The sequence below is a fragment of the Lithobates pipiens genome, unplaced genomic scaffold, assembly GCF_037356315.1.
Source record: "Lithobates pipiens isolate NorthernLeopardFrog02 unplaced genomic scaffold, aLitPip1_a1.2 Scaffold_22, whole genome shotgun sequence".
Taxonomy (NCBI): Eukaryota; Metazoa; Chordata; class Amphibia; order Anura; family Ranidae; genus Lithobates; species Lithobates pipiens.
Window position 1 is genome coordinate 261,266,079 of NW_027507784.1, and position 17,776 is coordinate 261,283,854.

A 17,776-nucleotide genomic window follows, 5' to 3' on the forward strand; every position below is an offset into this window, starting at 1 on the left:
CGTATTTGTGTGAACTGTGAAGGTAAGTCATTGATTGTGGAAACTAACTAGTGTCGGGTGATTGTATATAGTGTATACCACATTTACCACTGACTAATGCAGAGTATGTGTTTTATAATTAATTGAAATTAGTCGATTAATCGATTAAAAAAAATCGATTAATCGAACACGAAAATTTTAATCAGTAACAGCCCTAATTATTTTATTTTAGCGTGGGGTTCCCCTTATAATCCATATATAAGGGTCTGTTATGGATTTAAGGGGGGACCCCATGTTGTTTTTTATTTTTATTTTGGTGGGTTCCTCTTAAAATCTGTACTAGATCTGAAGGGCCTGGTATGGGTTGGGGGGGGGGGGGGTGGGGGGACCAACACAAAGCCAGAATTTTTTTGTTTACATTGAACTGTCAGTGGGGAATCCAGATTAAGGGCTAGGGTTAAATGTTAGGGTTAAGGCTAAATGTTAAGGTTAGGGTTAAGGCGAGGGTTAGAGCTAAATGTTAAGGTTAGGGTTAAGGTTAAATGTTAGGGTTAAGGGCTAGGGTTAAAGGCTGGGGTCACAGGTAAATGTTAGGGTTAGGGTTAAGGGCTAGAGTTAAGTTTAAATGTTATGGTTAAGGGCTAAAGTTAAATGCAAGGGTTAGGATTGGGGCTAAATGTTAAGGTTAGGGTTAAGGGTTAGGGTTAAATGCTAAGGTTAGAGTTAGGGGTTAGGGTTAAATATTAGGTTTAAGGGCTAGGGTTAAAGGCTAGGGTTACGGTTAAATGTTAGGGTTAAAAGCTAGGGTTACGGTGAAGGCATAGGGTTAAAATGTTATGGTTAGCAGTAACTGTTATGCCACGTACCCACGATCAGACTATCTGGCGGACAATCCGCCGGACTTTCAGTGGAGGTCCGCTGGACTTTCTGAATGAGCGGACTTGCCCACACGCCCACACAAGACCAGACTAGTCTGCCGGACAATCCGCCTGACTATGACGGGACTAGCGAAGGAAGTCAATGTCGCCGCCTCCATTGGCGAGATTGACACCTGTGGAGCAATTTTGACCCACTCTTTTTTGCAGAATTATTTTAATCAGGGCTTTTTTTCAGAAAATAGATGCAAGAAACCAACCATGACCCTCCAACCCCCTCCCCCCATGCACACACCCTCCAAACCATCCATCCAACCTCCATCAAATGGTGTGGTCAAATTTCATTTATAGTGGAAGGGTCTTAAAGGGTCATTAAATACCAGAAGTGCATTATGTACAGAGTGCTAAGTTTGGGGGTGTTTACACAAAGAGTGCAGAGTTCAGGGGTGTGTTACGTACGTTGTATAGAATTAAGCGGTGCTCTGCATCCAGAGTGCAGAGTTCAGGGATGCACTTAACCTTCTTCCAAGGCTACTTACGTCTGCATCCCCCATCCACATATCACTTTCACCCCTCTTCAGCTCTGGCCTCTGCATGCAACCCCCCTTCCACTGCCCCCATCTTCTCCCTCCCTCCTTAGAAGCTCCATCATCTTCCACATGTCTTACTTGTATTGCTGTATTAAGTTGAAGCACACAGCTGGCTCTAGTACCTTTCCCGCACACTGTAAGTGGCTCTGCCTCTGTCACTTGCAGAGAGATCATTCAGTAGGGGTTTTGGATTCTGCACTGCACCCCGGGCACCTTCATCTCCCTTGTCCCCATCCTGCACTCAGGAGCTGCTCAGGAGATCAGATATGTGGGAGCTGTTGGGAAATAAGCCGTCATTGATAAAAAGCGAGACTTCTTTTTTTTACAAGTGATAGTGGTGACTGGTGAGAAGGGAACAAGAGGCCTGAGCCAGAGGTGGTCGGAACTGAGTTCCACCAAGTTCCAGCTGAAAAAAAGCCCTGGTTTTAATTCAGCCACATTGGAGGGTTTTCCAGCATAAACAGCCTGTGTAAGGTCATGATTAGGGATGAGCCGAACACCCCCCGGTTCGGTTCGCACCAGAACTTGCGAACGACCCCCGCGTTCGTTACGAACGGTCGAACCCCATTGAAGTCTATGGGACTCGAACGTTCGAAATGGAAAGTGCTAATTTTAACGGCTAATATGCAAGATAGTGTCCTAAAAAGGGTTTGGGGACCTGCCTCCTGCCTCAGGGGACATGGGTCACTGCAAAAAAAAGTTTTAAAAACTGCCGTTTTGGCGGGAGCACTGATTTTAATGATGATTAAAGTGAAAAAAAAGGTGAAATATTCCTTTAAATATGGTGCCTGGGGGGTGTCTGTAGTATGCCTGTGAAGTGCCACGTGTTTCCCGTGTTTGGAACAGTCCCTGCACAAAATGACATTAAACGGAAATAACACCATTTAAAACTGCTTGCGGTTTTAATGTTATATCTGGTTCCTGCAATATGGTTGAAAATCATTGAGAAAAATGGCATGGGTAGCCCTCCCTGCCCATTACCAGCCTATTTGGGTCTTGTACGCATATTAAGGGGAACCCCGTACCCATATTAAAAAAAGGAAATGCGTGTGGCCCCCAGGCCCTATATACTCAGAACAGCAGTATACAGGCGGTGCAAACAAGACAGGGACTGTGTAGGTTTGTTGTGTTAAGTTTAATCTGTTTGTAATTTTCAACCGGTACATTTTTAAAGTGTAGCTCCAGTCAAACAAACTATTTTTAAGCTTTTTGGAAAACATAGGGAAGGGTTATCACCCCTGTATAATTTGTTTTGTCGTCCATCTTTTTTCATCTCACTTGCTGCTGTCTCCTTGCGTTTGCAAGTAGGAGATGTTTGTAAGTTGGATGTTTGAAAGTAGGGGCCTGCCCTATATTATAGCGGTATGTACTGGGTACAGAGCACGCAGACAGCACGCACTATCTCCTAACACTACTGACTGCAAGCTCTATTATTAACCACTTGACCACTGGGCACTTAAACACCCTTAATAACCAGACCAATTTTCAGCTTTCGGTGCCCTCACATTTTGAATGACAATTACTCAGTCATGCAACACTGGACCTATAGGAAATGTTTGTCCTTTTTTTCACACAAATAGAGCTTTCTTTTGGTGGTATTTAATCACCTCTCAGTTTTTTATTTTTTGTGCTATAAAAGAAAAAAGACCGAAAATTCGGCGAAAAAATTAATTTTTCTTCGTTTTTGTTATAAAATTTAGCAGATTAGTAATTTTTTCTTCATAAATTTTGGCCAAAATTCATACTACTACATATCTTTGGTAAAAATAAGTACAAATTGGTGGATATTATTTGGTCTTTGTGAAAGTTATAGAGTCCACAAGCTATGGTGCCAATATCTGAAAATTGATCACACCTGAAGTACTGACGGCCTATTTCCTTTTTTTTTTTTTTTTCCACAAAATTGTCATATTATCAGGTTATTTCACACACACAGCATATGCATACCAAAAGACCCTGGAGAATACAATGGTGGTCGTTGCAAATTTTTATCTCACACGGTATTTGCACAGCAATTTTTCAAATGCATTTTTTGGGGGGAAAAAACAGTTTTGTGCTTAAAAAACAAACAAAAAAAACAGTAAAGTTAGCCCAATGTTTGCATAAAGTGAAAGATGAAGTTATGCTGAGTAAATAGATATCAAACATGTCACTCTTCAAAATTGCACATGCCCGTGGAATGGCGCCAAACGTTGCTACTTAAAAAATCCCCATAGGCGACGCATAAAATTTTTTTTACTGGTTACATGTTTTGAGTTGCAGAGGAGGTCTAGGACTAGAATTATTGCTCTCGCTCTAACGTTCTCGGCGATACCTCACATGTGTGGTTTGAACACTGTTTTCATATGTGGGCGGGGTTTACGCATGCGTTCGCTTCTGCATGCGAGCACATGGGGACATGGGCGCTTTAAAAAAATTTTTTTTTTTTTTATTGTTCATTTTACTTTATTTATTTTAGTTTGACATTTTTTTCCCCAAAAATATATTTTTGATCACTTTTATTCCTATTACAAGGAATGTAAACATCCCTTGTAATAGGAATATGGGGTGACAGGTCCTCTTTACAGTGAAATCTGGGGGTCAATATGACCCCACATCTCACCTCTAGGCTGGGAAGCCTGAAATAAAAAAAAAAAAAGATTCTGGCTTTGATCGTACTGGCGAGTTGGTAGAAGCACCGGAGGGTGGTGAGGGGTGGGGGGCGTCTATGGCTGGGTATTTCAGGGTATCACCGAGTATGGCTGGGTATCTCCGAGTATGGCTGGGTATGGCAATTTATGGCAGGGTATTGCAGAGTATTGGCGGGGTATTGGCGGGGTACTACAGAGTAATAGCAGGGTACTGCAGAGTATTGGGGGGTACTCCAGAGTAATGGCAGGGTACTGCAGAGTAATGGGGGTTACTGCAGAGTAATGGGGGGTACTGCAGAGTAATGGCAGGGTACTGCAGAGTAATGGCAGGGTACTGCACTGCAGAGTAATGGCGGGGTACTGCAGAGTAATGGCGGGTACTGCAGAGTAATGGCGGGTACTGCAGAGTATTGGGGGGTACTGCAGAGTAATGGGGGTACTGCAGAGTAATGGCAGGGTACTGCAGAGTAATGGGGGGTACTGCAGAGTAATGGCAGGGTACTGCAGAGTAATGGCAGGGTACTGCACTGCAGAGTAATGGCGGGGTACTGCAGAGTAATGGCGAGGTACTGCAGAGTAATGGCAGGGTACTGCAGAGTATGCACTGGTATTGCAGAGTATTGGCAGGGAATTGAGGGGTAAATTCGGTGAGCAGCGATGTGGGCACTGCAGATGCAGCCCACATCGCTGCTGACACCGATCTCTCTCCCCTCCGCTGTACCGATCGGTACAGAGAGGGGAGGGAGGAACCGGCGTCATAACATGACGCCGGTTTGTTTACAAGTGATCACTCCGTCATTTGACGGAGCGATCACGTGGTAAACGGCCGCGACGGCCGCGATCCTGTGGACCCGGCGGTCACGGATGCTCTCGAGTGCGCGCCCCAGGGGGCGCGCGAGAGCAGAATTCTGGGAGGCCGTTATTTAACGGCCTCTCAGAGTTAAACAACCGCCCTGAAGCCGTTAATCGGCAATGGGCAGTTGTTAAGTGGTTAAAGCTAAATCACTAGCTATATAGGTGAGGTGAATATAGTGGTGTATACTGCGGTCAGGGCACAGACAACAACCACTACACAGCAGCAAGATAGGAAATCAGCCAAAAACGATCGGTGTGTACTGTGTTGAAGGTACACAGAACACCCACTGCTTCAGATGCTAACACACTACACGAGGCCGCCTCAAAGGCGGCCTTATATAGCGTGGGGCGTGCACTACACAGCCTGAGCTATGATTGGCCACAGGCAGGATGCCTGTGGCCAATCATGGCTCTCCTCGCTGCTGGCGCTACGATTGGCCAAGCATGCGGGGTCACAGTGCATGCTTGGCCAATCATGAGCCAGCAATGCACTGCGCCACCGCAGTGCATTGTGGTCCGCGCGCGCCATACGAATTTTGACGCGAACGGCCCAAACGTTCGAAAAGCTCATCCCTAGTAATGATGCAGCATCTCAATTGGATTTATGTACAGGCTTTGACTACGCCACTCCAAAACCTACATTTTGCTTTGTTTGAACCATTTGGAGGTGGACTTGCTGTTGTATTTCGGATCATTGTCCTGCTGTATAACCCAAGTGCACTTGAGCTTGAGGTCACAAACTCATGGCTGGACATTTTTCTTTAGGATTTTCTGGCAGAGCTCAGAATTCATGGTTCCATCAATTATGGTATGTCATCCAGGTACTGAAGCTGCAAAGCAGCCCCAGACCATCACATTACCACAAGCATGTCTGACTATTGGTATGATGTTCTTGTTATGAAATGCTATATTATTTTTATGCCAGATGTAACAGGACACACACCTTCCAAAAAGTTAATTTTTTGTCTCATCAGTCCACAGAATATTTGTCTAAAAGTCCTGGGATAATCAAGATGCTTTTTGGTAAATGTGACATGAGCCCTTGTGTTCTTTTTGGTCAGCAGTGGCTTTGGCCTTGGAACTCTCCCATGGATGCCATTTTTGCCAAGTCTCTTTCTTATTGTTGAATCATGAACACTGATCTTATCTGAGGCAGGTGAGATCTGTAGGTCATTAGATGTTGCTCTGGGTTCTTTTATGACCTCTTGGATGAGTCATCGTCATGCTCTTGGAGTCATTTTTGGAGGCCGGCCACTCCTGGGAAGTTATCTCAATTCCGTAGTTCAACTGGAGTTCCAAAGCCTTAGAAATGGCTTTGAAACCCTTCCTAGACTGATACATGTACATTACTTTGTTTCTAATATGTTCTTGCATTCTTTTTAGATTGTGGCATGATGTGTGGCTTTTTGTGATCTGTTAGCGTGCTTCACTTTGTCAGACAGATACTATTTATGTGATTTCTTGAGTCAACAGGTCTGGTAGTAATAAGGCCCCCGGTGTGGCAAGTGAATTTTAACTCAGCTTTCCAAAAAATTGTGGTTAATCACAGTTCATTCAAGTTTCAGCATGGAAGGGGGCAATTACTTTTTCACGTAGGGCCAGGCAGGTTTTGAACAGCTTTTTTCCCTTAATAAATGATATAATAATTTAAAAACTGCATCTTGGACTTATGCGGGTTATCTTTTTGTAATAAAATATGTTTGATGAATAATTTAAGTGTGAGAAATATGCAAAAAAAAAGTCAGGAAGGCGGCAATACTTTTTTACAGCGCCATACACACACACACACACACACACACATTTATATACAGTATATATATATATGGCATCTTGGTTGATGCCAATCCGATATAAAATAATATTTGTTTTACATTAACACATTCTATACAAGCTGTACCAATGAAACAAAATTCACAGAGCATTTTCCAATATGAGGGCACGGCAGAAGCTGTTTGCCTTTAGGCTTTCTCCTTCTAATTGAAACTGGGTACTGACATCTGAACACTGCAGGAAGGAGAGAGATGAGTCATTGCTCTGACTCATTTAGTGGTATGTGAATTTGAGCTTCAGCAATTGAACTCTGTAAATGGGTAATTTTAGTCTGGCAAAATTTTGAAAAGAAACTTAGTTATACCTGCTGTGTTTACTGTTATGTCTTGTACAGGAAAAGGTAGCACTACAAATTTGCATTAACTACTGCTATCTCATTTCTGAGTGAGTAGATGTCCCTGTCCTTAGAATTTGAATTGAAAGGAATATGGATACCATGTAGAGGTTTGAACCTTTACAAATTGGATGATATTCAGTTAACATATATAAAAGGTACACTCTAGCAAGAATAAAAAATTAGGCCATGAAAAGAATCCTGCTCAGTCTTTATTACCAGGAGGTGCCAATTTGTATGTTACATTGGGCGTTTTTAGGGACTTTATGGAATCCCACCTAGGAGGATGTGAAATAGGTTGTAGTGCAGAACCTACCATAAAGCAGCTGATAAGGTAAGTTATGCACATTTTCTAACTTTACTACATCTGCAAAGATTTTAATAGCTTAGGAATTCACTGGCTGTTTTTAACAGGTACTAACAGTTGTCACTAAAGTACACCTGTCATGAGACAAACATATGGACTGGACTTTTCCTTTTGAGAACATTTGTTCCCCGGTTGTCAGGCAGATTCTTTGATTTCAATGCTGATTGACTGACTGACATTGGAAAAGGTTCAGAAAATGTTTACTTTTTTTCTAGGAATTGTTTATAACATGCTTGTTTCGGGTGTGACTCAAAAGTATTAAAGTAAGGCATAAACTGGCATTTTAAGGAGGGCAACTTTCATTCACTTTTCTTATAACAGGTATATTTTATCGCTGTATGTAGGTGGTTTAATTACATTTGTTCTTACACTAACTGTTCAGCAAGGATGCTTGGTTATTATTGGTATGCCCTCTAGTGGTGGCAAATGCTGCATATGAAACATTATCTTGAAAATGTGACAAAGCCAAGATGAAAAAAAGGAGAAAATTAATGTAAAATATTAATGTTGTTTAAATGTTAAATTGGCAGCACAAAGTGAATACAGGAATATTTGTCAGGGCTTTCTTTAAAATGCTTGTATACAGTATGTTAATTTCATGCATATGTTTTTTACAGCTTACGTTTTGTCTGACTTTTCAGATTCATTGTCTGGCCTGGAAATACTGGAGGGTTTCCAAAGCAGACATTCCCCCGTTCCTGCTAGCTGTACTTCCGTGAGTTTTCAACTTCAAAGAGTTTAAAAAATGTTATTTTGTAATAGCACATTGCAGCTTATGCAAATGAAGAGACAGGAAGCATCACTTTGTTCATCCCTAGGCAAAAACCATTCCGTTTCTTTGATCATCATTGCAATGAGGAGAAACTAATCACGTTGCCATCACCTGGGTCATGCAGTATGCTGCAGTGTTGCCCGAAGAGCTGAACTGAGTAATAAGGCTGGTTATCGAAAAGTATATATATATATATATGAGATGAAGCTGTACTATGATTGTAGGGCTATGCCATCTATTATGGATTGCCTAATAAGGCCCATAATGGGCAGGTGTCTTTCTTCATTAAACTGATTAAACATCCTCTTCTGAGCTGTTAACGAAAGAATCATCTTGTCCAATTATTCATTGGCATCAGTATAATTTACCATTATTAAATGACTGACAGCCAAGAGAGATGAGAAGCAAAGTAAAAAAATCACACCTGAACACAGAAATTTAAAATTTCCATAAAAATGGGCAATCTGTTTTTATTTTAGACCCCACTGTGTGGTTAAAGTAGTAATAAACCCAAAAGCAAAAAAAAAAACCCTATATTTCAGGTTCTAATTCTTTGATGTGGTGAATGCATTCGTTTTTGTTTTTTTAGACTTTTGATTCAATTATTTTTACCAACCTGTAAAAAAAAAAAATCACACTTGAACACAGAAATGTAAAATTTCCATAAAAATGGCCAATCTGTTTTTATTTTAGACCCCGCTGTGTGCTTGAAGTAGTAATAAACCCAAAAGCAAAAAAAAAACTATATTTCAGTTTCTGATTCTTTGATGTTGTGACTGCATTAGTTTCTGTTTTTTTAGACTTTTGTTTCCATTATTTTTCCCAACCAGTAAGTCTGTTTTTTTCCCCATCTTCTTGTAACTAATGCTGGCCATACACTATATGAAAAATCAGCCGAAATTCGGTCATTTAGACAGTTTGTTCGTTTTTCGGCCAGTTAATGGGCATAAAATAGATAATTGTTGGGATGTTTTTGAGCCGAAAAAACGAAGGACAAGTTTGCAAATTTTCTGTGAACGAGCGATAAATTGAAAGGTTAATGTGTTTCCCGTCCGAACTGTCAAACTAACAAAAAATGCATTCATTTATGTCCACTGAACGGTTTATCGGTCATACATGTTGGCACAATTATTTACACTCGCGGACGACCGTTTTTCTAAAATGGGTTTGGCCGATTTTTTGGTATAGTGTATGGCCAGCATAAGTTGTCTAACAAAAGTAGCAGTTACAAGGTTGAGACAAACCATGTAATACTGACAGGGGTGATTACAATGGTTAGCTTTTATTCATTTATGTTAAACCTTTATCAAAAAAGGAAAAAACTGTTGCAGTAAAACTTTAAAAAGTTTTAGCTGGAGTTCACCTTTAATTTGTTTCAACTCCATCTAAATCTTCTAGTCCATCCAACACTACTATCTCCCACAGATTGACAATACTGCTGTCCAAATTTGTCTCCGATCCTCCTCCGACCAGAGTGGAGACACCCTAAGACAGGAAGTGTGTTACTGGCAGCAACAAAAATTAAGAGAAAAAAAACTAAAACTAAAACGAATTAAAACGAATTAAGAATTAGTAATCTGCAATATATAAAATTTTTGTATTTGGGTTTATTTTAAAGACCCCCCCCCCCCCCCAGCTTTCTTTTTTTTACATCTGCAAGAAGAGAAAACCCATGATCAAAGAATTATAGAAGTGGCCTTTCCTGACCAACTTCTGGAAATGCTATTTACCTGATTTTCCTGCTGTTGGCTTCAATAATTTCCAGATCCCTGATCCAGAAAAAATATGCAGCTAGTCAGATTGATGGCAGCATACCTAATTTGCCTGATGGCATGTCAGCACAGACCTGGGTTGCTCCGCCCATCCATCTGAACGAATAAGATAATAAGTCATACATTTTAGACCCACCACTAACCTGGGATTCCGTTCCTTTCTTTCTCCAGGTTCTCCTACCTGGCTGTATTAAATATCTAGCAGTCCATCCATATTATTAGACTCACTGGACAGGGTCCCTATTCCTTGTGCTAAAAAAAAAATGCTAATGCCAACCCCTGCCAAAGACCAGCATTTATAAAGGAGATAGAAGACTGCATTCATTGTTCGCTTATGCTTTTACATCCTTCTAGTTTGATCCCCGTGGTCTTTTCTTATTCCGTAGCTCATTGGACTCAAGGCATCACTCTTCTTGCCAGAAAAGGGAGATTATGCAAGAACTAGTCGTCAGTCTCACTGGGACAGCCACCATTACCATAGCCAGGGACAGACATTCTAGGTCCAATTCCAGATACTGGCATTCTCCACCAAGATACTTTGATGCTTTTCAGCATCAACAGCGCAGATCAGGCGGGATGCTGGTGTTGCCTCAATACGGTGCTTCCGGTTAAAATGGCCCATGAGTCCTGTTTCAGGGAAGCAACAAGGAATAAAGAAGCAGATAGTAAGGATATGGTGTCAAGGATGAAGCAAGTCTTTCAGGGCATTCTAAAAACCTTTGCTGGCTCACATTAAGCCTTTGTCTTAGCAGATTGCATCCACCTCTCAATCAGTAGCTCCTCAGTTAAACATCTCTGCTTGAGAGGCCCTAGAGGCCTCCAGGACATCGGCATTGGAGGAGGAAAACCACTTTGATGGTTTTGATTTTGCATTGGTTCAGCTCTTTTTAAAAGATTAGACCTGCCCTGTTGTGGGAAGAATGGAAATGGAAGCAAGTACATAGATTTTCAGACGAAAACCATTTTGCCAAACTTTATCCTTTCTGAAGGGAAAATGTTAAAGACCTTGATGATCCACTAGTGGATGATGCAGCCCTAATGCAGTTCAGCCATGCTTGTAAATGTCATGAGTCGGCCCTTGCTCTTTATTCCAACAAAGGTGCCTCTCTGCAGTTGGAAGAGAGAAATCCTCCTGGCATATGTGCAGACCTTGACTCTGCAGGGCGTGATAGTCATTGTTAATTTTGGCAGAAAATTTCAATTTAGTTTTAGTCTTGGTCCTAGGACTAAAATGACATTTTAGTCCCATTTTAGTCTTCTGCAATTGTTTTAGTTTTAGTCATATTTAGTCGACTAAATCTCCAGTACGTTTTAGTCGACTAAAATGTCCTACGTTTGCCCCATACACACTATCAGATTTTCTGCAGATTTTTTCCTTCAGGTTTACCAAAACCATGTAGTGCAAGTGCCTGCCTGATTGCATACAATTTGAAATTCCTAAGGTTTGACCTCATATTATATGGTTTTGGTAAATCTGAAGGAAAAACTCAGCAGAAAAACTGATGGTGTGTATGGGGCTTTAGTCTTTTGACTAAAATGGGATTTTAGTTTTAGTCCCATTTTAGTCTTTTGACTAAAATGCCATTTTAGTTTAAGTCGTATTTTAGTCATCTCAATTGTTTTAGTTTTAGTCGTATTTTAGTTGACTAAAATAGTATTCATTAAAATGTTTTAGTCAACAAAATTAACACTGGTGATAGGGCAGCTCTGTATCACAGGCACTTTTCTGGAATTTGTTTCTGTTTTCTGGAAGCTGGACCAGCAAAAGGCTTGAAATTTTTGAATGAAACCATTTGTCAGGAAAACTTCATGCCTGTGCTCAAAGAAATACGCATGTGCAGAAAATGATCCACAGAACTGTACACAGAACCAGGACTGTGCGCACATCTACACATGCATGTTTGGATGTACTATGGCACCCAGTGACCTTATTAACCACTTAATAACCGGCCTATAGCCGATTAACGGCTACAGGTCGGTTTGCTATCTCTGAGAGGCCATTAATTAACGGCCTCCCGGAGAATCGTTCCTGCGCGCCCCCTGGGGCGTGCACGCCGGAACATCCGTGCTTGCCGAGTTCACGGGACCCGGCGCAACACGGATCGCGGTAAAGGACCAATGGCAGTGGTCCTTTACCACGTGATCGCTCCGACCAATGACGGAGCGATCACAAATGTAAACAATTCGGCTTGCCGGGTCATTGTAAGGTCATCAGTCTCCTCTCCTCACACCGATGCAGCGTGAGAGGAGAGGAGAGCAAGCGAGTGAAAAGCTGAGAAACTGTGAGTGCCCAGCAGTGCCTAGCAGTGCCCAGCAGTGCCCAAATAGTGCCACAACAGTGCCACAATAGTGCCACAACAGTGCCATCTATCACCTGTGCCACCTCTGTGCCACCAGAGCCACCTCTGTGCCACCAGAGCCACACCAGAGCCACATCAGTGCCACTACAGTGCATACCAGTGCCATACCAGTGCCACACCAGTGCCACCTGTGCCCATCAGTGCCACCTGTGCCCATCAGTGCTCATCTGCGCCACTGCAGTGCCACATCAGTGCCGCCTGTGCCCACCAGTGCCGCATGTGCCCACCAGTGCCGCCTGTGCCCACCAGTGCCATCTGTGTGCCCACCAGTGCCATCTGTGTGCCCACTAGTGCCACCAGAGCCACACCAGTGCCACCAAAGCCACTATAGTGCCTATCAGTGCCACCTGTGCCCATCAGTGCCACCTGCACCACTGCAGTGCCCCATCAGTGCCGCCTGTGTCCATCAGTGCCGCCTGTGTCCATCAGTGCCTTCTGTGTCCATCAGTGCGCACCTGTGCTGCCTGTGCCGCCTGTGTCCATCAGTGCCCACCTGTGCTGCCTGTGCCGCCTGTGCCCACCTGTGCCACCACAGTGCTCTGCAGTGCAGCCTCACCAGCCACCAGTATGGCAAAAAATATTTTACTAGTGAGGAGGCCTACAAGCTTCTAAGTATGACCAGCGAGAGCAGCGGGGAGCTCTCTGAGTCTCAGTCCGATACGGATTCGGCCTATGAACCGTTACAAGCAGCGGGTCTGATACAGAATCAGAAGAGGAATGTGTGCCCGTGAAAAGAAGGCGTTCTGGTGTGGAGCCACAGCCTACTACCAGCAGAGCAGAGCCGTCCACCTCGAGAGCAGAGCCGTCCACCTCGAGAACAGAGCCGTCCACCTCGAGAGCAGTGCCGTCCACCCTGAGAGCAGTGCCGTCCACCTCAAATAGGGGCCATGCCAGCCTTCCCTATGCCCTTCAACACCCCCTGTGGCTGCCCTCTAATTCCGGAGAAGCAAATATCCCCCCCTTCACCGCCCGGCCAGGTGTCCAGGTGAACACCGATGATTTTTCAATGCTATATTTTTTTCATTTGGCTTTCACCGAAGACTTACTATCATCCATTGTGGCCCAGTGCAACCTCTACGCACAGCAGCACATAGTAAGCAACCCTGGCTCTAGTTATGCCCGTCCCTTTCAGTGGAGAGAACTAACCGTAGAGGAATTCAACATTTTCTTAGGACTAACTTTTTCTATGGGACTTTCAAAAAAAAAACAATTGTACTCCTATTGGTCTACCAAACCTGTCCACCACATGCCACTCTTCTCATCCTTTATGCCCAGATCACGTTACCTAATGATTATGCGGTTCCTCCACTACAATGACAACACCCAGTGCCTTCCCCGAAATGACCCAGCTTTTGACAAATTATTTAAAATTCGGCCACTTCTAAATTATTTCTCTGAAAAATTTCCCCAATTATATACCCCTGAACAGAATATTTCCGTGGATGAGTCCCTTGTAAAATTCTCAGGCAGGCTTGGCATCAAACAGTTTATCCCCAGCAAAAGGGCCTGATATGGGGTTAAAATGTACAAACTTTGCGACCGAGCCACGGGGTACATCTACTCCTTCTTGGTGTACGAAGGAAAGGACTCCCAACTGCACCCCCCTGAATGCCCAGAGTACATTGGAGCCAGCGGAAGAGTGGTCTGGCAGCTTGTCTATCCACTCTTTGGAAAGGGATACCATCTTTATGTGGTACAGTAAGAGCCAATAGAAAGGGCTTCCCGCAAAAACTCGTCAATGAAAGGCTACAACGAGGGGAGACGGCATCTTTGCGGAACCAGGAGCTATTGGCTGTCAAGTGGAGGGACAAACGAAACGTCCACATGCTGACGACAATCCATAATGACACCTACATAGAAGTCTCCAGAAGAAACGGCCCAATCCAGAAACCAGCCTGCATCTATGATTACAATTTGTTTATTGGGGGAGTGGACTTTAACGATCAGATGATTGAACCATACCTTCCCACAAGAAAATCCCGCCACTGGTATAAAAATGTCTCCATTTATCTTTTCAGTTTGGCCATGTATAACACTTCTGTTCTTTACCAAAAATCTACAGAGAACCCCGTATCCTATCTGTACTACCAAGAAGAAGTTATTTCCGCCCTTTTGTACCCTGAAGGCCCACCAGAAACTATTCGCTCTGATTGTGTGAGCAGACTCCACGAGCGCCACTTTCCTGACAAAATCCCCCTCCCCGAAACAGGCTACAGGTGTCAGAAGAAATGCCGGGTGTGCTCCAGAGGAGGAATTAGAAGAGACACCACGTTTTATTGTCCCGATTGTCCTTCCCAACCAGGCCTCTGTATAGGTGAATGCTTCTGCCAGTACCATACTTCTCTACATTGTTAGGGAAGTATGGTAAACCTAATTTCCTGTCATTTTCCTCCACACCCCTTATGCCACTGCACTGAACTGTACATACCTCTGCCTTCTCCGGAACCGACCCTGGCCTGTTATACGACCAAGCTTCTGCCTAACGCTAAACGTACCTCTGCCTTCTCCGGAACCGACCCTGGCCTGTCATACAACCAAGCTTCTGCCTAACGCTAAACATACTTCTGCCTTCTCTGGAACTGACCCTGGCCTGTTATACGACCACGCTTCTGCCTAACGCTAAACTGTACCTACCTCTGCCTGCTCTGGAACTGACCATGGACTGTTTGACCCCGTTTTTTGCCTGCCTCTTGGATTGATCTTTTACCCTGCTAGGCTAGTGGGAACAAAGGGGTGTCACATATGTGAGGGGCTCCAGAATTGTTTTCTGGATGAAGAAAACTAATTTTTTAGTTTTCTCATTCCCGGATTAGGGTCTGGAGACTCGGAGGCTTCAAAGAGATTTGGGCGGGAGAAGCCTCTACCCCTGTCCCCATTATTTCATAGCCTGCTACTTGGACCATGTCCCTGCTTACTCCCAGGATGGACAATATTCCTGCCTGCTACCTGGACAATTCCATTCACTGTCGCTGACCATGTCCCTGCCTGCTGCCTGGATCAGGGCTCTCCTCCTGTGGACAATTGGACTACTAAAACCACAGGTAATTTTTTTTGTTTACTCCTTACTCAGAAGAATGTATTTTAGGGTGTAATTATTGGTACGTACGTGCTATGTTAGAAATATGAAGGGCCTTTAAAAATGTGATAGATTGTAAGGAAATTGGCTGCACAATTTATGCTCCTAGAACGCCTGAAGTTGCTACGTCAATGTTGGGCCTCTGTATGTGGCCAGGCTGTGTAAAAGTCTCACACATGTGGTATCGCCATACTCAGGAGGAGTAGCAGAATATATTTTGGGGTGTCATTTTTGCTATGTACATACTATGTGTTAGAAATATCTTATAAATGGACAACTTTTTGTAAAAAAAAATGCATTTTCATTTTTGTCCACATTTTCCAAAAACTTTGGGAAAAAAATTAACCATTCCAAAGACTCATTATGCCTCATAGATTATACATTGGGGTGTTTGCTTTCCAAAATGGGGTCACTTTGTGGGCATTTCCATTGTCCTGGTGCTCCAGGGCCTTCAAAAGTGTAATAGGTGGTTGAGATATTAGATGTGTAATTTATGCTCCTAGAACGCCTGAAGTTGCTACTTCAATGTTTGACTTGTGTATGTGGCCAGGCTGTGTAAAAGTCTAACACATGTGGTATCGCCATACTCAGGAGGAGTAGCAGAATATATTTTGGGGTGTCATTTTTGCTATGTACATGCTATGTGTTGGAAATATCTTATAAATGGACAACTTTTTGTAAAAAAAAATGCATTTTCATTTTTTTCCACAATTTCCAAAAGCTTTGTGAAAAAAATGAACCATTCCAAAGACTCATTATGCCTCATAGATTATACGTTGGGGTGTTAGCTTTCCAAAATGGGGTCACTTTGTGGGCGTTTCCATTGTCCTGGTGCTCCAGGGCCTTCAAAAGTGTAATAGGTGGTTGAGATATTAGATGTGTAATTTATGCTCCTAGAACGCCTGAAGTTGCTACTTCAATGTTGGACCTGTGTATGTGGCCAGACTGTGTAAAAGTCTCACACATGTGGTATCGCCGTACTCAGGAGGAGCAGCAGAATATATTTTGGGGTTTCATTTGTGGAATGTATATGCCGTGTGAGAGATATAGCCTGGTAAAATGACAATTTGGTGTGAAAAAAAATGTAAATAAAAAAAATCTTTATTTTGCAAAGAATTGTGGGAAAAAAATTACAACTTCAAAAAACTAACCGTGCCACGTACTAAATACCTTGGAATGTCTACTTTCCAAAAAGGGGTCATTTGGGGGGGTTTTGTACTTTACTGGCTTGTTAGGGTCTCCAGAAATGAGATAGACTGTCAGTACATCAGCTGTGATCAAATTGATACATTTTCAGTGATTGGCACCATAGCTTGTAGACCCTATAACTTTCACGCAGAAAAAATAATATACACTAATTTGGGTTATTTTTACTAAAGACATTTAGCAGTATACATTTTTGCCCAAATTTATGAAGAAAAATTACTTATTTGCAAAAAATGGTAATAGAAATGAAGAAAAATGCTTTTTTTTACAAAATTTTCTGGATTTTTTCATTAATAGCACAAAAAATAAAAAACGCAGAGGTGATCAAATACCACCAAAAGAAAGCTCTATTTGTGTGAAAAAAAAGGACGAAAATTTCAGATGGGTATAGTGTTGCATGACCGAGTAATTGTCATTCAAATTGTGAGAGCACTGAAAGCTGAAAATTGGTCTGGTTATTAAGGATGTTTAAGTGCCCAGTGGTCAAGTGGTTAAAGCACCACAAGACTCAGGATCATTGCTGAGTGGTTGTCAGCTCCTTCTGCCTGTGGCTTGATCCTGTTGGACTCTGCTTGCTCCTGAAACTCTGTTGTTGACTCCAGCTTGTGACCTAGCCTTGCCTCCTTCCTGCTGTTCCAGTTTCTTCCCCGCTAACCAGATACCAACCTTGGCCTGGCTCTGACTCCGCTCCTGGTTCTCAATCATGTACTTCTGCCGCCTGGTTGTTGCAAAATCTTACCCTTCTGGCTATGCATCTAGATCCTGCATCTTCTAGCTACAAGTCTGCTTGCTGCACAGTCTTCAGTTCTGCAACCTTTTCAAGATCTCCTGGCCCGGATCTCCTACAGTCACGTGTGCCACTCCATGCACTGTTATCAAAGGCAAGAGGTTTAAGGAAGCCCTCTTGTCAACTTGGCCTCGACCAGATATGTGACACCATTTGAAAATGGAGTCTTGCAAACAATCCTGAAAGTTGTACAGTCGAGGGATTAGCTTTTGTCAATTGACCTGAAGGATGCATATTTTGATGTCTCTATTGCTCTATATTTCCAGAAATGTCTTTGTTTCGCAGTGAACCAGCTCCACTACCAGTTAGTTTACATACCTCAGGAGAGGAGCTCCACTCTTCT

General features: G+C 42.9%; 1 protein-coding gene across 2 annotated transcripts in view; it reads left to right on the plus strand.

Moving 5' to 3' along the window:
- OTOA (otoancorin) overlaps positions 1 to 17,776 on the plus strand; it is a 187,691-nt gene that overhangs the window by 125,048 nt on the left and 44,867 nt on the right. For both annotated transcript variants that reach the window (XM_077449009.1, XM_077449010.1), the window contains one exon: positions 8,102 to 8,175. In XM_077449009.1, coding sequence (XP_077305135.1) covers positions 8,102 to 8,175 — 74 coding nt within the window. The remainder of the gene's footprint in view (positions 1 to 8,101; positions 8,176 to 17,776) is intronic.